At 37.7% G+C, this 26,148-nt stretch overlaps 1 protein-coding gene across 1 annotated transcript in view; it reads left to right on the forward strand.

The window, feature by feature from the left end:
- MYLK (myosin light chain kinase) overlaps positions 1 to 26,148 on the forward strand; it is a 194,398-nt gene that overhangs the window by 87,161 nt on the left and 81,089 nt on the right. Inside the window, exons 11-14 of the mRNA XM_070950178.1 lie at positions 1,841 to 1,993; positions 15,405 to 15,545; positions 16,598 to 16,795; positions 20,733 to 20,979. Coding sequence (XP_070806279.1) covers positions 1,841 to 1,993; positions 15,405 to 15,545; positions 16,598 to 16,795; positions 20,733 to 20,979 — 739 coding nt within the window. The remainder of the gene's footprint in view (positions 1 to 1,840; positions 1,994 to 15,404; positions 15,546 to 16,597; positions 16,796 to 20,732; positions 20,980 to 26,148) is intronic.

Below are 26,148 nucleotides of genomic sequence, written 5' to 3' on the forward strand. Positions count from 1 at the left end.
GTTTGAAACTGAAAAGAAACTCTAATTTTAGGATTTGACAATTAGAACTATTCATGATTATAGAAATACTATGTACTATTGTTAATCTTAGAGTAAGAGGTTACTATACTTTATATCTGTATCTAGCAAAGAAGGTCTGAAGTTACTCTTCTCCTACACTCCCAACTTTGCCTTTTTTCTAATCCTTTCTTTCTTTCTTTCTTTCTTTCTTTCTTTCTTTCTTTCTTTCTTTCTTTCTTTCTTTCTTTCTTTCTCTTTTTCTTTCTCTCTTTTTTTCTTTCTCTCTTGCTGAAACTTTTTTAAAGAAAGGAAAGTTCTATCAAAGATTCTGTTAAATTGATCAAATACAAACAGAAGTTGAACAGAAATATATATAGGTTTTCCTTAGGTTGGGTGAGTTCAGGCCAGTCACTTTCTCTCAGCCAAACTCAGAGGGTTGTTGTTGGGAAAATAGGCAGAAGTATTATGTTCATTATCTAATGGATTGACTTTTCAAAGTTGCTGTGAAGCAAAGATGGCTCCCTACATGAAGGAAAGGGTTTTTTTTTTTTGAATTTTCAAATTAAATTAGATTTTATTTGTATTAGCATTTTGTATCTATATCTGCTGAAATAAATGATTTCCAGAGTGATAAAGATTCATGAGATCATTATGTAAACAGCCAGGTACAAAATTATCCATTATCACTTAAGATACCCACTTCCCATCACATTACAGAAGGCCTACTAGAAAATCAGGTCTCTTTCCAAATATATATTATGAGACAAAATTTGTCTATTCATATAATTTTAAAGGTAGAAAAATTTACTTTCTCTAGATTAACTTAAAGTGAAGATCAAAAGACTAATCTCTCAACTTTTGCTGCTTTTTACTTTAGAAGAATAGAATGTATCAAATTGATATTTGACCTATTTGCTTTACCATTCCAATATTAGTTCTGTCATTCCCTGGAATAACATTGCTTCTCCTAAAATTACTATATGTGCCTATTTTAGGCTATTGCTATCAACATAGCCATTACTAAATTCCCCATAGAGTTAATCAAGGGCTTCAGTTAAAACTTAACTGGCAATCTCTCATAGCTGGCATTTTGAACTTTGTCTTAGACTTTGGATCCTTTTCTCCCTCTCTGGGCATCTATGCTGGATAGCATGTCTCTTTTACCATTATGCCATATCTTCTTTTTTTTGCACAGAGGTATCCATGCTGATTTATCTTCAGTGCTCCTGAATCATCCAGAAAATTCCTTGTCTAAAATTACTTATTCCCATTTTGTCTTATTAGCCCTTTTTGTCTTAATAGCCACTTAATTGTTTGTCCCTGTTCTGTAAAGAAGCCTTATCTGATTTTCCCAGCTCTTTTCCATCCTCAAGTTATCAGCTGCAAGTATTGACGGTATGTCTGGGAGATTATGTGACAGATGGCAGACAGCGTTTAAATTCTCTATTCCGTCACATTGGTTCTAAATGGGAAGTAGTCACTTGCTAGAGTTCTTGTAATATCATCATTTTTTTCATCACAATAAATTGTGCTAAAGAGACAATAAGAATCATTCTTGGAAAGAATTACTTTCAGTTTTAGGCACTTGCCAAAGTGTCTGATGTATGTATACAATCACTGTGCTTTTTTGTTTTTAAATCTGCTCATCTAGTTTATAAGTGTCCACAATAATTTATTGCTGGGGCTGTCGTAAATGCTTTATCAAATGGTGAACGATTGTGCATAATACAGATTTAGTTTAAAAGGGTCCATATTTGAGGAAAAACTCTTCCATTATACTTTTGTGGGTGAAAACTGGGATCGTCAGCCAATTTCTTGGTTTTCCTTCTGTTTTCTGTAGATCAACAAATTCAGTATGTGTGTTCTGACTTTGAAGATGGAATTGCGAAATTGACTATTCAAGATGCTTTACCAGAAGATGATGGAGTATATACTTGTCTGGCAGAAAATGCTGCTGGAAAAGCTTCCTGCTGTGCTCAGGTTACTGTTAAAGGTAATTATGAAGATAAATGCCCAGCTGATCTGTCCTTTGAAGACTGAACTGAAAACTTTATTTTACTTTATTTTCTCTTTGTTGATGATTTTTGTTTACTATGCCTTTTATTCAGTGGAGATACCATCAGTGGTCATTGATTAACTGATCTTGTTATATCTTTGACAGATATATCTTCTTATGTCTTAATCTACTTATCCGCTAAGAGGCATATTTGAGTTTGTGAGGAGTTTTATGCATCCCACTGCTTTTAAAAACCCCTGCCTGTGTGTTTGACCTTTACTTAGTAGCATGATATCTTTCAATCGATTTGGAAAAACATTAATGAGTTACTGTTTAGTAAATTATAGTAAAGTGCAGTTGTCTCCAATTGAAATTATTTCCTTCTGTACTACTATTCTGGTTCCAATGTTGATTAATTCTACAGCAAACTTCCTCAATCTGATGTCCATCAGTTATTTTGGAATTGTAAATTCCCAAATTTCTGGTCAGCTTTTGACAATGTTGGCAAGGGATTTTGAAATCTGTAACTCCAACATATACAAATCTGTCTGTTGAAGAAGTCTATTCTGCAAAGATAAATTAGAATAGAGAAGAGATAGAGATAAGAATGACAATTTGAGGAACCATGAATTGCCTCCAGGTGAGAAGACTGAACTAATGAGCCCCTTCATTACTCCACTTTTAAAATTTCTATATTCTGTTGGCTGACACAGTAAGTTTTTAATTTCACATTTATCTTAATCTTCAAGCAGTCTTCCATCCAGATTCAATCTAGGCAGAAATCTGCTTAGCTTCAAGTTTTGCAAAGTAACATACTCAAACTATTTTAATTATGATTCCAAGTATCCATTGCTGTTTTGAATGAATCTACATTCCCTACATAGCTCCAGTGAAGAAACAGAACAAAACGGTGGACCAGGGGTTTATTTTAGCAAAATAAAATAAAGCAAAATAAAAGCAAGTTATACTATTGCATTTAAAGACATTGTGTTGCGTATAGCACCATCTATGCAAATCCTCTGTATTATTAATCTCAATCTGCAGTGCTCAAAACACAAAATTGTTAGGAAATGTCATTAGACAATCACTGCTATTTGTCTGTGGAGAATACAAAATTTCATATCTTTGCTGTACTACTTCAGGCTACTAAAGGTTCCAGGATATGAGTGTCAAACTCAATTGCATCACATGACATATCACATTGTTTTTGCCTTTGCGGAGCTGGGGTGGGCATGGCCTGTGTATGATGCATCCAGCCTGCAGGCCACCAGTTTGACACTCCTGTTCTAGAACAACAAAAATACCTTCAACCCTCCAGTCTACACACTACCTATTTAACTGGTGAAAACTAGCATGGATAAACAATTCAATGTCCTCTAGAAATTTTGGATTTCAACTTGTATCAACCCCTTTCATCAGTCATGCTTGCTGGGGCTGACAGGAATTAAAATCCAACAGTTCTGGATTTTCTAGGTTGTGTTCTCCAAACAAATAGATTATGATGAAGCAAATAATTTGAAGAAGGTTACCTGGCACTAAATGGCTTTAAAGTGGACCCACACACAACATTTCTCCAGAAATCCTTTGGAGCTTTTCCCTTAAAAATACATTATTGAAGAAAACAAGAAATAACGAACCCAACCAAGAGATTTTCACATTAACAGTCTTGTAAAAAGATTATTGTATATAAGCAGCTTGTACAGCAAATGGAAAATTACATTTTAAAAAAGAGGGACAAGTGTGTCTTTATACATTCCACTGGATTATGTGATCAGATTTGAAAACTGAAAGCATATTACCAGCCCCAAAGAAGATGTTCTGTCAACTGGATATAGAAATATCTTGAACATAGAGCATTCCCTGTTGCTGATTTGCTACTCCTGCGAATAAAATCCTCCCTACATTACATGTCTGTTAAGCTTGTCTTCCAGAGAAGAAGAAGGTGCTGTTGAGGAAAATAGATTCTTGGGGAGAGAAGTGAAGCCTCTTTTGAATGAAGAGGCTGTTCTCCTGCAAGTTAAGGTTGCAGTTGGAGGTCAAGCCTGACCTCCAACTGCCATTCGATTTGCAGAGGCACCAGTAAAGTGCATCATATTTGTTGGAAGTACCAGCTGCAATCTTTTCTGTGCTGGTCAAATTTAGCAATGGCTGCATGCCGTCTTTATTACTGCAGTGCAATTTATGTGGGGTTAGACTTGAAAAATATCTGGAAAATGCCATTAGTGGAAAATGCTAGGCCGCTTAACTGGAGTACAGGGATCACGTGAAGCTTATTCTAAAAGACCTGTACTAGCTGATTATTGACTCTTGGGCTCAATTTAAGGTGATGGCATTGACCTTTAACATTGTAAATAGTTTTAGGTCCTTATTATCAGAAGGATTGTCTCTTCCGTTAATCTTTCCATTACTTAGATTAGCAGGGGAGTCCCTTTTGAAGACCTTCCCCTCAGGTTTTCTACTCTGTGGCTCCCTAGCTGTCAAGCTTAGTATCAGAGCTTCCACTGATTAATTGTTCTCAGGATTAATTGTTGTCAGGAAATTTTTCCTTAGTTCTAGGTTGGTTCTCTCCTTGATTAGATTCTATCTATTGCTTCTGCCTTCAGGTGCTTTGGAGAATAGCTTGACTCCCTCTTCTTTGTGGCAGCTCCTTAAGTATTGGAACACTGCTATCATGTCACCCCTAATCCTTCTTTTCATTAAACTAGACATACCCAATTCCTGCAATCATTCTATTTCTGTTTTAGCCTCCAGTCCCTTAATCATCTTTGTTGGTTTTCTCTGCACTGTTTCTAAAGTCTCAGCCTCTTTTTTATATTGTGGCAAGCAAATTGGATGCAGTATTTCAAATGTGGTCTTACCAAGGCATTTTAAAGTGGTATTAACACTTCACATGATCCTGATTCTATCCTTCTGTTAATGCAGACTGTATTGGCTTTTTGGTAGCTGCAGCAATTTGGTAACTGCTGACTCATATTTAAGGGATTGTCCACTAGGACTCCAAGATCCCTCTCGCAGCTACCATTATTGAGCCAGGTTATTGGGTTGTATTGTGTTCTATTTTATTTCGCTTCATTTTACAGGTTACACTTAGTCTATTCCGGCAGCAGTTGTAGCATTTCCTTTATTAAGTAGATTGGGCTGAGAGCGAATGTCTGGCATCAAGTTCAGTAATCTTCCATGACTGAGAATGGATTTGAACTTGATCTCCTTGATCCTAATTCAATACCTTACTTACTGTACCACTTTGGCTCTCCATTTTGTTTTTCACAGTGACCAATGGGGTTTTTCTGGACTTTTAAAGCCATCCATGTTAATGCCCATTATATATCTTGTGGTTATTAATTCCTAGGTCACCAATCATTTTTATTGTCCTTTTGTGCAATTTTATTTGTTCCACTATATTCCTCTTCAATTATATAAACATAAATCATTCTGCATAAATCAAACTGCAGCTAGATCATAGATCTATATAAGATCATAACATAGATTATAGATCTATATAAGAGCATAACAATTTTGGCATATTTATTTATTTATTTATTCATTCAACTTGTATGCTGTCTTTCTCTGAAGACTCAAGGCGGCTTACAATGCATTTAAAAACCATATATAAAACATTAAAAGTTAAACCATTAAAAACAATTAAAACCCATTCACACCATTCATGGCTGGATTTCGCCAAATCGCAGCAGCGAGATCAACGGCCCCAGGCCTGCCAGAAGAGCCAGGTCTTCACCGCTTTTCGGAAGGCCAATAGGATGGGGATGGTCCAGACCTCAGAAGGTAACTGGTTCCAGAGAGCTGGGGCAGCCACAGAGAAGGCCCTCCCCTGCAGGCCTGCCAGTCGGCATTGTTTAGCTGAGGGGACCCTGAGGAGACCAACTCTGTGGGATCTTACCGGTCGCTGGGAGCTATGTGGTAAAAGGCGGTCTCGAAGATACCCTGGCCCTGAGCCATGTAGGGCTTTAAAGGTAATAACCAACACCTTGAATTGTGACCGGAGACCAATAGGGAGCCAGTGCAGCTCGTGGAGAATTGGTGTAATGTGGGTGTACCTAGGTGCACCCACGACAGCTCTCGCGGCTGCGTTCTGGACCAATTGTAGTCTCTGAACACTTTTCAAGGGTAGCCCCATGCAGAGCGTGTTGCAATAATCTAACCGTGAGATTAGATTATTTTAATTATTCTAATGTTCCTTAGCATTGATTCTGCTTTTCTGTTTTCACAGCTACTACACAGAGTTGCCATCTTCATTGGGCTATGCAGTAGGCTCTTAATGTCTTTTTCTAGGATGGTTGGTGGATAGCTCAGATCCTATTAGTCTATACATGAAGTTATAGGTGTCCCAGTATGCATCTCTCTTCACTTTCTTAAATTCAGTCAGATTTGCCCCTGGATTCTCTAATCAGCCATTTTAAAAAATATTTTTCTGGAGTTGGTCACAATCCCCCCCCACACACACTTTTTTTTTTTTTGCCATCCAGAATTGTTTAGTATCAGTTGCAAACTTTAAAACTCAGTCTAAGTCAGGATCATTTATGAATAACTTAAAAAGCACCAACCCCAACACAGATGCCTGAGGTCCTCCACTTCTTACATCTCTCCATTGAGAAAATATCCCAATTATTTCTATTTTAGCTTTCTATTTTGTTTTGTTTTTTAGTCAGTTAGTAGTCCATAAAAAGGCAACTTTTTTTATCCCATGTCTCCTAAATTTACACAAAAGATGAGAAACTTTATTAGTATCAAACAAAAGTTTTATTTGCATCTCATAAATAACTGGATGATTAAATCCCTGGTGGAGATAGGGATTTCCCTATCTCCACCAAGACATTCACCAGTTTTTACTAATGTGAACATCCTATCATTTGCAATATTTTGCTTATAGTGCTTTGATTAATCTGCTCGTTTAATTATTTGGTGAAAATTCAAGCAGCTGATAGCATATACTGTACTTAGGCTTCCCTTCTCCCTCAAAGAGAGACTCTGGGAGGTGTACAATAAAACATCAAAATATAAAACAGTATATAAATATTAAAATGTTAGAGTTAAAATTTAGAAAATTTTCCTCATGACAGAAATTTCATATCTTTATCTTTGTCTATGGATAATTCATGTAGGCTCCTTAGCATTAAATGTTTTTGTTAGATAGCCATAGTTTTCATAATCTTCTTATAGCAGCCATTCATTGATCAGCAGGCTAACAGATTAGAGCCATCTAAAATCTTTTTAGAACAGCTGCTCTGAACAGGTTATCTCAACCCAGAGATGCTGGCTGCAAAATACAGTTTGGGGGTCCCAGGTAGGATTCTCTTCCAGTTAGTATAAAAGGGAATATGTTGATTTGTTGTGGCTGTTTATTTATTTATTTATAAATAAAATTTGTTTGCTACCCATCTTGTATCCAACAACTCTGGGTGGCTTTATTTGTTGTGGTTATGTACTTATAAAACCATGAACATATTTCTTTAAAGATAGCAATCATGCTAAAGCAAAGGTGATACTGGTAGTTACACAGTAATTATTGGTTGGTAACTTTGAGCCTAACTCTGCTTGATACATAAACTTTAAGGAGATGGGTGAGTCATTTTGTCTAATTTATTAACTTATTTTTGAAAAATATAACATTTCAACAATCATGTTATTTCATAACTTGATTTTAGTAGGTCTGCTTTATACAAATTAATTTGGTCCTGCCCATTAATTACAGTATGCAAATTGTTTTAATAAAACCAAAATTAATAGTAACCCAAGGCTGTAACATCTATAAACCTAGAAATGTAATCCTAGCAACTCTGTTTTATTGCAATGTTTAATCAATTTGTATCTAAACTTTGAGGATGCTCAAGACAGGATAAATATTACTTTTGATGATTTAGAAAGTGGCTACATCAAATTACCACTGATTTTTGCAGATACTTCTCTGTTTTTAGAAACTGTGTAAACTATTGATTTTCTGAAAGGGTTTAATTTTTTAAAAAATTAAGTATGTCTGCTTCTTTAGGTTTGTATGACTAAGGAATATAGAGGCATGCTATACATCCAATATGAAAGCCATTATAATTTGACATTCTACAGATATGTTGGAGCTGAGACTCTTAGAATTATCAAGCAGCATAATCAAAACTGCTGTCATAGCAATTTTAAAATGCTGTACTATGGAACAAAATTACAATATCTTTACGTTACGGTTCATCTAATTGCTCAGTCAATATTTATCAGGAGTTTTAGAACAAGCTCTGCACCATTTACAAATCACAGAAAGTTTTCAAGACTTTTGGAGGGCAGACTAGTTATAGATGTAGGTACAGATAAATAAAAACTATAGCCTTTCAGTATTACTTTTCTTTAGATGCTCCTTGAAATTGAAATTTTCCACTTCACGCTTCTAGTGTGTTCTTCACATGGTTCTTGCACATTATTTACAGCATTTCTAAGCCATGGCTGAATATCCTTAGCAGCAGATGCTACATCATAGACTCAGTCCACATGTTAAGGAAGAGTGATGAAGTTGCCTTGAATACAATTGCAATAGAATGCACAAGACACTGTGATTAAGTGATGTTCATTTAATGCTCTTGATGCCCCCAAAATCCAAAACGGAGCCCTCAGGAGTTTTCCCTCGTAAAGTATATGACTGTTTAGGATTGCTGTTCACTCTATATATTCCTAAAATATATTTCTAACATATCAGTACATATATTTAAAGCTGTGGTATTTGCCCTGAACACTTTTTTCTGGTCAGTGTGTATTTTTACCATATTCATATTATCCACTAATGCTTTATCTCCTTTTTGAATTTTCAATATCATTTTCTTTTCTTTTTCCTTTCTCAATTTATATGTCATTCATTTCCCTGGTTTATTTGCAAACTAAAAGTTCTTATATTTCAAATATTTAATTTTGTCTTTATATCTATTAGTATAGATAATTATTGTTATAGAAGTTTTATCTGATATATAATAATTGTATCAGTCAATGACTTTTGTAAAACTTTTTCTTTTTTTTTTTTAATTTCATCCAAAATGGTCTGCATTTTTTCTTGAGGCTTCTCTTTTTAACTCTTGATTATGTTGGATTAAAATAACCACTCATAAAAGCTTTACTGGCATCCCAAATGGTCTTTAAGTCTGTTCCTTTATCTACAGTTGTCCATCACCACATCTTTCTGTAATAAGCCTTCATTTACTCTGCATCTAAAAATTGAAAATTTTCTATTAGGCATCAAATAGGCCTAATAGGCTTGTGATCAGAAGAAGCCTTAGGTAGAATCTCCATCTTAGAGATCTTATTTGCACGTTTCTTAGAAATCCATATCATATCACTTCTTTAAATGGATCTATGTATTTTTGAAAAATAAATATATTCCCTATAAGTACCATATCTCTTGTTTCCAAGTGTCCACCAAGAACAGATTGTCCATCATACGTTAAATTTTTTTTTGGGTAATTTGGCTTAGTTTTTTTGTTTTTGTTTTTTAATTTGATTTATATGCCGCCCTTCTCCGGAGACTCAGGGCGGCTTACAATGCATTAAGCAATAGCCTTCATACTTTTGTATATTTATACAAAGTCAGCTTATTGCCCCCACAACTGGGGGCAATAAACTGGGTCCTCATTTTACCTACCTTAGAAAGGATGGAAGGCTGAGTCAACCCTGAGCGTGGTGAGATTTGAATTTACAGTAATTGCAGACAGCTGGTGTTAATCATAATGCTTTTAATCTGCTGAGCCACCAGGCCCAGTTAAGTTTTAATTTCTTTATCTGAAGTTCTATAAAACTGTGGAGTTAACTACTTCATTCCAACCCCCCATCATGCACCAGTACTCATATGAAAATATAGTCAATTCAAGTAATTAATGCAATAAACAATTATTATCAACCTTGGAATGTAATAACATCTTAGATTAACCTTCTCTATATTGCAGTTATGAAAAAAAAAACCCTGCAGAATATTGGTTGCGTTTAAGGAGATGGAATTGTTGCTGGATAGCATGTTTTGTATCATTAAATATTATCGCCAAGTCTTGAAAGTACTTCAGTCGAAAGAAAAGCTGCTTTATTTATGTCTAAATAGAGTTGTTGCAACTGACATGACCATATCTGGGATTAATTGCATTTCTCTTGATTTAAGCCAATGGGATGACAAGAGTGGATTGCCCAATTATTTAGATAAGCAATGTATCTATTTCTTGCTAGACTGAAAAAGTTATCTCACAGCCATTATGACTGGGTTATATTTAGGGATCATCTTGTGTATATACAAAATTGCTGAGAAGGTTTGCTTTCTCTCAGTCTCATCCTTTTGTCCAATTCTAGACATAGCAAAAGTAGATGCTTTCCCTGATGGGAAACTCCAGGCTGAGCTATGAAGAAATAGGAAATTAAAGAAAACAAGTTCATGAATGTTATGTTGATTGTAATACGACTTGCACATATCACACCTTTTTAATTTCAAGGTGTGTTTGTGGGATTGCAGTTTTAAAAACACTTTTTGTAGCAAGAAACAGAATGACTTTGCATTTTGGGTTCCTGTTAAGCAGCTTGTTTCTTCCCTTTGAATTAACAGCATCAAAGCATAAGTAAGGGGGGGGGATGTCTAGATGTAGACCAAAATGGAGCTGAACTCTAATGTGGAACATTTTATTTGAAAGATGCTGGTTGAGTGATTTGGCTTCATGAATATTTGTATGTCTACTTCTCTGCACGCTTAGCAAACTAGCACTTTGAGAGTTAAGTGTTTTTCTGCAGCTCAGTTGATTTATGAGACTGGGAGCCAACACAATATTTTAATCACCATAAATGGTCAGTATTGCTGAGCATGTGTGTCTGCAAAGGATTCAGGCTAGGCATTATTTGGCTGCCTTATTCTAAAGCTCTGGCAAACAGACTCCTTTGGCCGATTTAAATCTCTTTTCCTGAAACTAAACATTAGGGATTATGATTCCCCGTTGTACTAAATTTGGATTTTGTTTATTTTTTTAGAACTTACTGATGAGAAAATAAAGCCACTATTTGATTAGTTTTAAATTTGTGAGTTTTCTATTATAAAAGGAGAAAAGGTCTTGACTTCATTTCCTGAAGTGATAACCATTCATTTGATGGACAAGCAAATAGGTAACACAGTCGGCTTAGATACCAGAACCAATACAAGAAAAATGTGTAGAAAGTTGTGAATAAGTATTAAGAAATGAATGCACACACCCCCTTCCTTTCCCCTTTAATATGTGCAGAGGTTTCCACAAAAATGTCCAAAAAAGTAGCCAATTTCTCAGGCTTTCAGGACCTGCTTAAAGTTTTGAGAACAGAAGGACTTATGACAGTAATATTCATAGGAAATTTTCAAAGGCTAAGAATAGAAATTTGGCCATTCTTGGGCACAACAGGGAATTCCTCAAATCTAAAAAAAAAAAAGCTGAGAATTTTTCTCTGTCTATTCTTAGAAATCATTCCACATTTACACTATGTTATATATTTATCTGTAAAAAAAGAGTTTGGGGAAGGAGATCTATCTACACATTATATATAGCAGTTTCTCCTCTCCTTTGTCCCTCTCCCCCCATACTTTACGCTTAGAGACACTTAACATAATGTGGCCATATGAGAAATGAATAAGAGATTACTTTAAAGAACTACCCATGTAAGATGTGTTGGAAGTTGAAATGGGGTGGGGAATAAAAGTAAATGTGAACCAAATCATGGGTCTTTGAGATATTAACTCTTTGATGACATGCAATGTTAAGAGCAGTAGAAGTCCACTGATTGGCTAAAAGTTGCTAGCAGCAATTATTGGTGGCTTCCCCTGTTTGTATTGCTGAATGAATCAGACTGCTGGCCAGTCAGATACTAATCTGAGTTCTTGAAGTATATTGTTAAGCAAGTGAAGAAACATTAGGAAGGTACTTTAATGCATTCCCATTTTAGTACATCAGTCCCCAGAACGGGGAATGTTAGAATCTTGAAATTGGCACGTGAATTAATATCCTTTCAATTTCCTGATAGTTTTGGCTGTGATCATGGGAAACTGTCATATGGGCAGAAGAAAGTAAAGCAGAGCAGAGGGCATTTTCTACATTCTGAAAAAAGTATTTCTCTGGAAGAAGCACTTGAACCTAAATCTCTGGGGAGCTGACTCAAGGAGCATTGTATGCCACTCACAGTCGGGATGCTAATAAAAGCTGGCCCTTTTCATTCATGAACAAGCTGCTGTATTAAGTAAGAAGGAGTGCTGTGGGAAAGTTGTTTGTGAACTTTATATGTAATAAAAATGCTTTTTATGATTTAGAAGTTTCCTTTTCCATTTCTAACCATTCAAACTAAGCATGGCCATTTTTAGATTAGTAATTGGAGAAGCTGCTTCTTGTTTTCTCATTGGAATCTACATCCTGTGTCATTATAACTTCCCAAGGTTGGAGTGCAAAGTATTAAAACCGAAAGGAAGAGACACACATATAAATGGGGCAAGGGGGAGCGGAAGTATTTGATAACACATTGTAAGATGACAGATACAACTTTTTAAAAAAGAATTAGGATTAATCTTTCCTGTTCTCTTGTTAAAACTGTATTTTATTAATGTTGCTCCTTTATACTCAAAAGTAAATTATACTGAGTTCAAAAGCAAAATATACAGATTTCAGTGTCAGTTCTCAGTGACTATTAGTGAGTTATTACTGAATAACTCACTGATTCTTGAGCAATGGGTTTTGGAATAAAGATTGTTTCATTGTCATGGCACATTTATAATTGCCTTGCTCATTTCAGCGTGTTAAGAATATATAGAATAGCCACTGACCAAAAGAGGAGATTTAATGACAACGTTCATCAATTCTTTGATGAGAAGAATTTCCCCTCAAAGGACAGGATGAAAATATTTATTTAATATATTTAGATGGGCTAAGTAATAATGGAAATTATTAATTAAAATCTGTTTCAATATAAATTTGAAAGGAGTCATGTCTGTTACTAGTCACAGCAGTAGAAGTTAAAATGTCTTTGGTAAATCAACATTTATTCATTAATGGATCATTGGATTTATTTATTACTTATTAAAAAATAATTATATTGCCACTCAATTCTGAGCAACTTCTAAAAATAAAACCCCAATACAAAAACAAAATAACCCTACTCCTCTTTTATAAAGGTTTTTTTCTCAACTGGGTGGATAAAAAGAAAAGAAATATTCTCAGATGCATATTTGACATTCCCATACACCAAGGGAGATAGATATAAATATATAAAAGCATCGTTGAACACTGTTCATTTATACGTCCATAGAATATTTAAAGCTTTTAAAAAATGTATGGCAAGCTTCATTGCTTAAGTGTCTTTATGTGCTCATGAAATAAATGTAAAGTACTCATAATTTTTCTTCCTGAACATCACATAAAGATTATAACCCAATTAGTTCTATTAATAGTTTGTGGATGTTGAGAGCCATAGTTTCTAAGGTAGAGATGGCAGCTATGTCAACAATACTAATCATCTAGCTTCAAAGCTAAGTAGTACAAGGCAAAAAAAACTTCACTAAACAATAGGAAGGCTAAGAGAAAGAATTATTGGAATTAAATTATAGTCTGTATAAAAAAAGAATTGTACTTTCATCTTGACAAAAGACAAAGAATTGTTTAAGTATCTTCTTGTAGTATGCAAGCAAAAAATTGTTAGCTAGACATGCCATACTTGGCTGAGTCTGGGCCAAGAGCCCAGTTAAGTCATACTGACTAAAGCATCCAGAAAATTCTAGGAAGACATACCAGTCAGCCTAACATGCAATATGTGTGCCAGTTTTAAATACTAGCTAACTAAGTGTTAAATGAGAATAATATGCCATAAAATAATTACATGGATGTTTTTATTTGTGTGAAGTTATATTCTGGAATTTATAGGTCAGGTTATTCCTTCTGCTGAATTCTGCTGCTGCTGAAAATAGGAGAAAAAGCAGCTTGTCAAACTGTTTCCTTTCACTAAAATGGAAAGCTCCCAATTTCAGTCTACATAAGAATCAGATCAGGGGTGGGTTCTACTTACCTTTACTAGTGGTTTGTAATGGGGCTTAGCGCATGTGCTCTTCTGCACATGTGCAGAAGCATTTTGATGACGTCAGGGTCAGTGGGCGGAGCCTCCAGCTGGTTTTACTACTGGTTCTATAGAACCGGTGAGAACCGGAGGCAACCCACCACTGAATCAGTTCAATCGTTGTACCCTAAAAATAGATGAGATTAAAACAGGTCTTGGGCCTTAAGTGGACATAAGGCTTATTTGCAAGTTGGAGATATTATTTGCCCCCAAATTCATTACCATGATAATAGGAGTGCTCTGGAGGCCCAGAAGAGATGTTGATAACCTGCATGGGGTTCTAAGGCTACACCCTTTCCATCCTGATCTAAAGTCAATTTGGCTGCCTGAAGATGATTTTCACAAACTTGGTGGGATTTAATCCACTAATTGCAACTATCATGGAAGTGAGTTTCATAACAATAAAATAGCTATCTTTCTTAAGTTCTCTTAACAGCATATAATTCTTCCATGTAAATATAGTATAAGCTACATTCTATAGTATAAAAACTATATTCTTCTCTTTCTAAAATATTTGCTCCTTTACGCTCTATGATTCCCAGCCTCCCATTCCCTCCCCACTCCAATTTTCATTGTCTTTATTATTTATTAAACTTTTTTTCTTTTTACAACCCTTTAATCCCTTTATTTGGGGTGGAGTCATGGCGACTGAATGGAGCTGAGCATTTTACTGGCCAGGTGCCTTCCTGATGCCTACGCAGAGTTTGCACCAGATATTTTCTCTTTGCGCCTTGCTAAAGAAACATCTGCCACTCCCTAGGACTGAACTCTCAACCTTCCGAGTGGGAGGTGAGCATCTTCACCTCTAGGCCACCATGCTGCTCTTATTATTTCCTATTCTAATAGCTGCAAAAAAAATCTATCTCAATCTCCTGGACATCTTTTCAAACTAATTGCCATTAGTTACATTTGAGCCAAATAGCATCCTTTAGGAAAGAATAATTGTTCTCATTATTTATACAAACTTTCGAGGGGAAAAAAATGAATGGCAAAGATCTTTTAAAAAATTTCTCAACAGAGTGATCCAAAATTAGGATGTGATGTAATATTATTTTTTACTTCTATCTTTAGCAAAGATGTGTAAATAATAAAGTTGGTGTTATGTGTTCTATAACTACTTTAGAAGTTTTTGCATTAACTAAATTAAAATACTTGATTAATAATAATAATCTGTAAATGTAGAGTTATACTTGTTCATGTAGATTTCTGATGAGTAGCGTTGAGTCTTTCTACATTGGAAATGGTGCTATCCTATTAAGTTGTGTTCTGATAAGAGTAATTGAATCTTTTTACAAGAGTTCCTTATGGGAAACCATTGTATCCCTTATTTAAGCAGAAAAGAGGAGCAGAATTAAACTAGAAAGTGCACATCCGTTTGCAGCCAATAAAACCTTTCCTCCAGTCCTCCTGAAAGGCCTAAGTGATCTCAAGGTAATGGATGGAAGCCAAGTGATTATGACAGTAGAAGTTTCAGGTAAATATTTGTGTTTTTTAACAGGCTACTTGGGAGAAAGGCAATATAGAAATAGAACTAAATAAGAAATAATAAACTGTTTAGAATTTTAACAAGGGTATTATTCTGTTTTGCAATCAATCAGTTTTTTTGCCTTCGGTTCATATTTATTACCTTTTTTTCTTTTTTTAAAACTTTTTATCATTAAAAAGTTTACTTATTTAGTTTAACCAATAGAGTCTAAGGTAAATACACTGCCATTGTAGAATAAAGAAGTGCTTGAAATTAGAAGAAAGGGAGTTAAAAGCAATCCATGGCGAAAAAGCTAGAATGTTTTCATGCAATTTTAAAACGATGGCCTTCTTTTAATGGAATATGCTTATGTTAACTTCAATATGTTAATTATATTACATTTTTTTGTACACTCTTTGGGCTTTGTTGTAGCTTGGCCAGACCTGTTTGGGTTAGGGTATAAAATTAGTACAAACAAATAAATAGTACCCTTTGTCTTCTAGATCTATGGAAGAGTAAGAAATGATTTGTGAAAACTCAGTTTTTCTATTAAATAATAGCATTATACGGGGTGCAAAACAATAAAACACACAATGAGAAAAGTGCCCAAGAGCACATGTGAAGAAACTATTATTTCTATTTTCACAAAAGACATTTTTTTAGAAGATTAGAAAAAAGGATGGGGGAAGACAGTTCCATTAATTCTGGGACATAATATGTATGTTTGAACACATATTTTGCTTTTGATAGGAAGCCATAAAATAATAATTGATCAGACACAGGTGCATTAATGTGACTAAAGCCAAAGAATTGGTCTGTGTGTGCATGCATGTACAGTATGTTCAGATAAAATTTCACTAACATATACATGTTCTATATTATATCCCTGTATTTTACTCAGAATAGAACTTTTTTTAATATTGTTATGGCAGCAGGAAGTCCATTTGAGTTTCTTGTTCTGCCTTATCTTATAGTTGCAGTTGGCCTAATAGAATAGTTCATAGACTTCCCCTGCTGCCTTTGTTTTATCTCAAAGACTTCTGTTTTGTTTTGTGGCTCAGCTAATCCACCCCCTGAAATAATTTGGCTTCACAATGGTAAAGAAATCCAGGAAACAGAGGATTTTCACTTTGAGAAGAAAGGCAATGTGTATCGCCTCTGTATCCAAGAGGTATTTCCTGAGGACACAGGAGAATACACCTGTGAGGCCTGGAATGACTTGGGAGGAATTCATACTGAAGCAACCCTGACTGTACAAGGTAAAGTTTTTATGTCTACATGCCAACAGGTATGCGGATGCACGTGTGCACACACACACGCACGCACACACACACACATACACTGCATTATTTAACAGCTACACAGAAAAATATTCAAAAAATCGAGAACCTCTTTGTCTCTCTGAAACTCCATAGTTTCCCTTTATATACAATATTAATGGATATTTGGCCCTATCCTTCATTCTGCTTCACTAGGAAGAATGTACTCTAATTTCTAAAACCAGAAAAGAAAGTATTAAATGAAAATACATAGATTTCTAAAAGGTTGTAATGTGTTTCTGTAGAAGGTAGAAGCGTAGGGATGTGACTATTTGACTGAATAGCTAGTTCAGAAACTTGGTTATGAATACAACATTTTAAGTTCAAGTTACAATTAGTATATTTCTATCTACTGTTTTCTTATTTATGGGTGAAACAATGGTTTTGTGTGTGCGTGTGTGTGTATAATTATAAGCAATTACATTTATTTTCTCAAGCACCTGATGGAATGGAATATTTAAAGATAGAAATTATGTCTATTAATTACCAAAATAGCAATAATATACTGCCATGTGCTTAATGACCTAATTTGGACATTTCATGTGTTTAGAAAACTACAGGCCATAAAATAATAGCTTTGAGTAATCTAAACAAGCAAAGAGAGAGGAAGCCCATATGTTGCATGCATGGACAGTCTGTCAGCAATTCCAGAAACCAAATATGTCTTTTCCCAGAATTGCACTGTAGCAGTTCTGGGAAAAGTGGCTGCCGCCGCTGCTTTGAAGGGTTACCAAAAGATGCTGTACAGGTGACCCGATCTGAAGTCTACTCATGGTGTAGCACTTTCAAAAAGAGCCTTAAGGTTACAATAGCTAAGCCCATGATACTAAAGCTAAAGGAAGTGCAGCCAGCCATTGTGAGTATAGTGAATGATGGTAGTGCATTTTTGTGAAGAGAGTAAAGCAAAGTGCATAGTGAAAGCAAATGTTATTTAGCCAAAATGAGACACTCAGATGCATGAATATGCTTGTGGGAATATGGAAAGAGTAAAAGTATGCACAAATGCTTTATTCGAATATGCATCCATGTATATTATGTATTAGGGCAGGGATGGGAAACTTCTATTGAATTATTTTATCAAGGCCCAAATTTATTTTATTTTATTTTTTATTTTATTTTGAATTTGTATACCGCCCTTCTCCCTGAGGACTCAGGGCGGTGAACAGCCAAGTAAAAACATCAAGTACAAATATTAAAATACAGTTAAAATATACATATATAAATTTGGCCCCATTAATTAAAAACAATAAACAAAACACTTAAAAACACTTAAAAAATTAGGCCAGCCCGGCTTGCTGAAAAAGGAAGGTTTTAAGGGCACGGCGGAAGGCATCGAGGTCTTGGATTCTCCTTATCTCTGGAGGCAATTGATTCCAGAGGGTAGGTGCCCCCACAGAGAAGGCCCTCCCCCTGGGGGTCACCAGCCTGCACTGTTTGGCTGATGGCACCCCGAGGAGGCCCTCTCTGTGGGAGCGCACGGGTCGATGGGAGATTGTCGGTGGCAGCAGGCGGTCTCGAAGATAGCTAGGCCCTATGCCATGGAGCGCTTTAAAGGTGATAACCAACACCTTGAAGCGCACCCGGAAGACCACCGGGAGCCAGTGCAGCTCGCGCAGGAGCGGTGTTACATGGGAGCGCCAGGCTGCTCCCGTCACTACCCGCGCTGCTGCATTCTGGACCAGTTGGAGCCTCCGGGTGCTCCTCAAGGGGAGCCCCATGTAGAGAGCGTTGCAGTAGTCAAGGCGAGAGGTGACGAGGGCATGAGTGACTGTGCACAGGGAATCCCGATCAAGAAAGGGCCGCAACTGGCGGATCAGGCGAACCTGACAAAAGGTCCCCCTGGTTACAGCCGTCAGATGTTCCTCCAAGGACAGCTGCCTATCCAGGAGGACTCCCAGATTGCGAGCCCTCTCTGTGGGGGCCAACGACTCGCCCCCAATAGTCAGTGATGGAGTCAACTGACTATATCGGGATGCCGGGAGCCACAGCCACTCAGTCTTGGAAGGGTTGAGCCTGAGCCTGTTCCTCCCCATCCAGATCCGCACAGCCTCCAGGCACTGGGACATCACTTCAAGGGCATCGTTGGGGTGGCCTGGGGTGGAGATGTACAGCTGGGTGTCATCAGCGTACTGGTGGTATCTCACCCCAAAGCCACGGATTAAAATTCTTTTAAGGAATACTTTACCATGGCTTGCATGCATGGGAGTGGAGGTCCAAAGCAAAGTGAATGAAGCCACTCCCTTTGCTCTTTTCCCACACTCCCTCTTTCTTTCTCAGTTTCTTTACTTCTGGCTACCCCGTCTCCTTGCAGAGAATATTGATGGAGTAAATAATAATGAAACAGTGAAGATAGTTTATGGAACATACCCCAAGATTCACAGTAGATGAGAAGGAGTTAATAATTAAACTCTTGCTATATAAACATTTTTATATGCAATTAAGTATTTCGGTGTGCAGCTGATCAGGGCCAATAGAGAGATTTTGGCAATCAGAATATCTGCAGACGAGTTATGATTAAATATTTTGGGTAAAGATTCAGAGCTTGTTAATGACATTGTACACTGTTTTTCCCTCACCTATTATCCTCAGATATGATAGACAAATCCCAGTCTTCAGCCCATACAGGTATAGAATTCTAATCCAATGCATCTGGAGGGCACTAGGTTAAAGAAAGCTACTTCAGGGTTTTGGAAAACTTGCATTCTTTTGGATTTATTTATTACTAAGGCTATAAAAATAGCAAAATGAACAGCTACAAAGATAACTGAAGACACAAATGTCTCCTCCTGAGATTGTTCTATACAAGGGAATAACACTCAGTTAAGATCCCTTGCTGTCTTTACTCTAGAGTATGTGAAGCAATCTCAATTTTATTTAATAATATATTATTGTAAATTTCACATCAGAATTTTAGGATGCCAGGTACTGATTTTTTTTTTTTTTGAGATTTCAAGCCTTCCTTTTCCAATTTTTAATTTGTCTAGGTATTTAAAACAACCATGGACTATATTTATCTTTCTTCAGTTTATTTACTTAAACATTCTCTCCAGCCCACAGCAGACCAGTTTTTTTTTTTAAGTACACAAAGTACCATCTGGGTTGTTGCTTTTTGTTTTAAAGACTTCAGATTTTTTGGAAGCAAAAGAAACATGAAGATCCACCGGGAAACTTTTTATAAAGTCAAACACATTTGAAATGACTGAGCTACCATCTCTTTACCCTAGAGAAAATAATGTGTTCACTTGCCTTTTTTTCCCCCTCAAAATCTTTCCTTCTGAGGAAAGAAGGATTTGCAATCACATTAGACATGCTATTGCTGTAGCTATTATGGAAACTTTTGTTACAGCAAACACTTAACTATTAAGATGGAAATTATTTGAAGTATTGTTAGCTTCCCCAAGAAAAGGGATGGATGGATATGTACATAACTTGCAAGTTTTCTGCATGTTGTACAAAGTGACTCATGATAAAGTCTGAATTTAAACTTTTCGTATTCTGAAGAGTGACCTACTAACTCATGAAAAAAAAGTGAAAGAAAACTTAAAATGAAGTGACATGATCCCTTACTCCATATTTCAGAACGTAGCATTTTATAAGTTTCTTTGCACTTTCACAAATGGCTGCTGTGGTAGGCGTGACCATTGAGGAAAGTATATGCTGACTACTTCTGCCATGTAGAGAATTGCCAAAGATTACTCCTTCTGCTACTACACTAGCCAGAATATTGTGAAGAGGTTCTCAATTCAGAATATGCATCCAAAGCAAAATATCCATAAAATGGTTTGTCGAAAGCTAAATGAAATTCAGCACAAGCGATTCCACCAGTGCTATTAGATTTTCTCCCTGCCTGTCTTAACATTTTTTCTTTGTGTTGCAGAACCTCAGGATGGTATTCAGCCATGGTTTATTAGCAAACCACAGTCAGTGAGAGCAGTAGTGGGGCAGAACGTCATTATTTCTTGTGCCATTGCTGGAGATCCATTCCCCACAGTTCATTGGTTCAAAGATGGAGAGGAACTAACGACAGAAGCAGGCTATGAATTCCTACAAAATGAAGACATCTTTACCTTGATTATAAGGAATATTGAACCTTGTCATGCTGGCCAGTATGAAATACAACTCAGGTGTGTCAAGGGAAGTATATATTTATAGGAGGAGGAGCTCATTCAGTCGTCTAAACTTGAATGATAAGGCATTTTGTTTCTATTGGTCTTTGCTTTCAAGCAAGTGTGTTCATTATATATTGCCTATGGGTTCCTAGATGTCAGTGCCTACATTAGTTGCCATATGGATTTCATATTAAACTATTGAAACAGTCAATATTCTCTTCACTACAAAGTTGCTCTCCTGGCCTATTCTTAGCTTCTTTATTAATTTGCTTACCTCTAATATTTTTTTTAACATTCAATCTGCAATTCACATGTGATCCTATGTGTTTATTTATTCTTCCTTTTCTCATAAAGCAGTCAATTAGGCAGCACTCAGGAGAATCAAAGGCTTGCATTAAAATGGATGCTTTCAGTGATAGATGAAACTCAAATCTTGAAGGAAACAGGCACACCCAGAAGATTCTAGAGTGAAGGTCCCACAACTAAGAAATCCTTCTCTCAGGAGAATGCTTTGAAACATTGTCCATTGGAGGCAATTGTGATACACAAAATACAATATTTGAACAAAACTTTGTGTGGTGGAAGTATGGTTAACGTGTTATGGATGAACATAATTTTTCAGAATTTTTTTTTTTTTTAATGTTTGGGTTAATTTACATTTTTGCTAGAACAGCTTTGATATTTCTACCATGGGAACAGTGGGATTCTGAATTTGAACTGCAAAAAATCTGGACCAGCCAAAAGTCATACACGGGTAGTCTACCCCCTCACTGACTGGCTGGAGATCTGCAAGGTAGCCTTAATTCTTACTTACCCAGAACTTGGAGTGTTGAAACTAAAAGGAATGTGAACACAGAAGTGCTTTACCAAATCTTGGCAGATACCCAGGAATATTAGTCAATGTTCTCCCTCTTCCCCAGTATTTAAAAGGTTCCTCCCCCACATCCCCCACCAGCTGGTTGCACACACAAAAACATTTTAATCTGATTGATTAAAACAATGCTTTTTAATCTATAGAACAAGCAATAGTGAAAGAAAAACAAAAGAGGGATTTCTTGAGAGAGGGAGGGAGAGAGAAAGAGAGAGAGAGAGGGAGAGAGAGAGAGAATAGGACAGCCTTCCCTGGCTACTCTCATTTGCATCTGAAATGGACATTTTCAGTAGCATTCAGAACAAAAGAATAGCCAGGAGTCATAATTCATGCATATATCTTTGCTCAGCCTCTTTTGTTTTCAGGCTTAAAGCACTAAAGGCTAAAACTGTAATATGTCAAATCAACTAGTTAAAACTGGCTTTTATAACCATACTATGGACCACAGCCTGGACTGAGTTAATACATATTTAAGCTAAACAGCCAAGCAGTAGAGAGTCTTTTTATATTCTTAAGTGCACTTTGAAGTCTCCATAAACAAAAAGGGCATGAGAGAATGTAGGGGGCAGAATGGGCAGAGAACAAATAAAGACTGACACCAAACTTAAAACAAAAAAAAAAAAAACCAAGAGCCAGAATTACTCTGCTTTTCAAATGCACCCAAAGTCAAAAACTGCAAAATGAGTCGACCAGGTTAAATAAGCCGCTAATGTAGACATTTTGAAAAGCAGTCAGTCAAATTCTGTTGATGATGGCTTGCTGAGTTTAGCTGCTCATGTATGCTGCTCACTCTTTTGTCCTGTTTTATGGAGCCTCCAGGGTGCCTTTGAGGATGAAGATACTTCATACTGCATATAAAAACTAACAGTGTGCCATATTTGGATCTGTAGATCTGACATAAGTACTCTTGCTGCATCTTTTGGCTTCTTAATGAAGCTGATGTTTTTCCTGGCTCCCATGGTGGGCTACCTTGGGTCAGGAAATATGCAGTTGATTAAGAAAGTGGTGGAAGAAATCCCCTCATTCTGACCACTGTCCCATCAGTGCACATTGTGAGAGAGGAAAGAATGGTATACACTCAGTTGGACCAAATGTTTGAAGGGATATGAATGTAAAGTTAGGACCTGCTGCTCTTAGCAGTTCTGACACATCTTCCTACATCACTGAAAGTTAAGTTAATGAGCTGAAGAGTTTGGAGATTTTATCTCTTTGGGGATTACCAGATAAGATCTGTCAATCAGAGGAAATCAGATACAAATGGTGGCAGAATTCCAATCCTCCACCATATTGAATGGCTGATCTTCTAAAATCATTAATTGCATGATTGCACTTGTCAAGTTTCATGCATCCTGCTATTTGTACAATCAATCTGATCCCCCCCCCTCTAGTGTAACTTCCTACATCAGTATAACCACTCCATGTATTGGATGAAATGAGTTGCAATTCACAAAAGTCCATGCCTTTTAATAAAAGGTGTTATCAGAATACTGATTTTGTTGCCACCAGAGAGTAACATGGTGGCTCTCTTCCTATGTATCCTCTCATCATAACAGCTAAAACCAAATGAAACATCTAACTTGCTGCCATCCAGAACAATTGTCTTATGAACAGAAGATGTCTCCATTGAAGTTGCTTCCAGAGCGAAACATCTGAAAAATATATTTAACTTCAGTCTGGTCCCCTGTGAAATTAGCTCACCTGTGCCAGCTAAGAGTTTGGATCCCCAAACTCTTCAGCTCATTGACCCCTTCTTGAAGTTTTAGATTGTTCATCAACACACCCATCAAAAAAAAAATTATTGTATGAAAATATTTTAATAAATGCTACTTTAATAGTATTACAACTAATAATAATACCAGAGATACCAAAGTGGTCTACAAGAAAGATCAAATGATTATACATAAAGTACATTATAGGAATTCAATTAGAGTCACTTGGATTTATACCAGTCCAGAAAGGGTTGGAGCTGAAAGAAAGTAGGATCTAAGAATACCTTCAATATTTACTATATTGGGGGGCAATGGTGTTGTGGTTAAGGCATCAGGCTAAAAATCAGACCACCATAAATTCTAGCACTGCCTTAGGCCAGTTTCTTTCTCTCAGCCATAGGAAGAAGGCAATGGCAAACCACTTTTGAAAAACCTTGCCAAGAAAGAGACTTGTGAATGAACAGATGTTGTTTGTTTGTTTTGTTTTGGTTGTTTTATTAGATTTATATACCGCCCTACTCCTGAAGGACTCAGGGCGGTAAACAGGCACAAAATAAAATACATAGATACAAAAGTTAAAAGACATAATTAAAACCAGATTAAATAATTTAGCCTGAGACAATTAAAAAACCCAATAATTTAAAACAGATTAAAATTTCGATTTAAAAGAATTTTAAACCAGGGGAGAAAATTAGGCCGGGCCGGCTTGCTGGAATAGGAGAATCTTAAGAGCATGGCGGAAAGTGCATAGATCTGGGATCCTCTGTATCTCTGGGGGGAGCTTGTTCCAGATAGTGGGTGCCCCCACAGAGAAGGCCCTCCCCCTGGGGGCCGCCAGTCGACATTGTTTAGCTTACGGCACCCAGAGGAGCCCCTCTCTATGAGACCATACCAGCCGGTGGGAGGCTGCTTGTGGTAGTAGGCGGTCCCGTAAATAACCAGGTCCTAAGCCATGGAGTGCTCTAAAGGTGGTAACCAAAACCTTGAAGCGCACCCGGAAGACCACCGGGAGCCAGTGCAGCTCGCGCAGGAGAGGTGTCACACGGGAGCGCCATGTTGCTCCCGTAACCACCCACACGGCCGCACTCTGCGCCAGTAAGAGCCTCCGGTGCTTCTCAAGGGGAGCCCCATGTAGAGAGCGTTGCAGTAGTCCAGGCGGGAAGTGACGAGGGCATGAGTGACTGTGTAGGGAGTCCCGATCCAGAAAGGGATGCAACTGGCGAATCAGGTGAACCTGATGAAAAATCCTCCCGGTCACGGCCGTCAAGTGCTCTTCTAAAGACAGCCGTGAATCCAGGAGGACACCCAAGTTGCGAGCCCTCTCCGTGGGGGCCAGCAATTCACCCCCAATAATCAGCGATGGCGTCAACTGACTATATCGGGACGTCGGAAACCACAGCCACTCGGTCTTCGATGGGTTGAGCCTGAGCCTGTTCCTCCCCATCCAGATCTGCACGGCCTCCAGACACTGGGACATCACTTCAAGGGCATCGTTGGGGTGGTCCGGGGTGGAGATGTACAGCTGGGTGTCATCAGCGTATTGATGGTACTTCACTCCGAAACCATGGATGATCTTGCCCAGCGGCTTTACATAAATGTTGAACAAAAGGGGTGAGAGGACCGACCCTTGTGGCACCCCACATATGAGTGGCCTCGGAGTCGACCTCTGCCCCCCTGCCAACACAGACTGTAACCGGTTGGAGAGAAAGGAGGAGAACCACCGTAATACAGTGCCCCCCACCCCTAACTCTTCCAACCGGTGCAGCATGATACCATGGTCGATGGTATCAAAAGCCGTTGAGAGGTCTAATAGGACCAGGACAGAGGAACAACCCCTGTCCCGAGCCCTCCAGAGATCATCGACCAATGCAACCAATGCCGTTTACGTGCTGTACCCAGGTCTGAAGCCCGACTGGAACGGATCCAGATACATCGTTTCATCCAGGTACTGGGGGAGCTGTCGCGCAACCACACTCTTAACAACCTTCGCAACAAAATGAAGATTGGAGACCGGACGATAATTAGACAACACTGCCGGGTCCAGGGAAGGCTTCTTGAGGAGAGGCCTCACCACCGCCTCTTTCAAGGCGGCGGGAAAGTCACCCTCACCCAACGAAGCATTTATAATCCCCTGGAGCCAGCCTCGCATCACCTCCCGGGAAGCCAGCACTAACCAGAAGGGGCACGAGTCCAATAAACATGTCGCGTTCAGTCCACCCAGAATCCTGTCCATGTCGTCAGGGGTCACAGGATCAAACTCATCCCAGATAACATTCTCAAGACCTGCCTCAGTCAACCCCCCTGTAACTGCCAAGTCGGAGCCCAGATCTTCCCGAATCTGAGTGATTTTGTCATACAGATATTGAACAAAATCCTCGGCTCTACCCTCCAAGGGGTCCTCCCGCGCTTCCTGGTGGAGCAGGGAGCAGGTCACCCGAAACAGAGCAGCCGGGCGATTATCTGATGACGCAATAAGAGCAGCAAAATATGTACATTTTGCTGCTTTTATTGCCACTAGGTAATTCCTAATATGAGATCTTACCAGTGTCCGGTCGGATTCAGAAAGCCTGGCCTTCCAACTACTCTCTAGGTGTCTGTTCCAGT

This window comes from Pituophis catenifer, unplaced genomic scaffold (genome assembly GCF_029215685.1).
Source record: "Pituophis catenifer annectens isolate HBS135680 unplaced genomic scaffold, rPitCat1.0.hap2 SCAF_1, whole genome shotgun sequence".
Classification (NCBI taxonomy): domain Eukaryota; kingdom Metazoa; phylum Chordata; class Lepidosauria; order Squamata; family Colubridae; genus Pituophis; species Pituophis catenifer.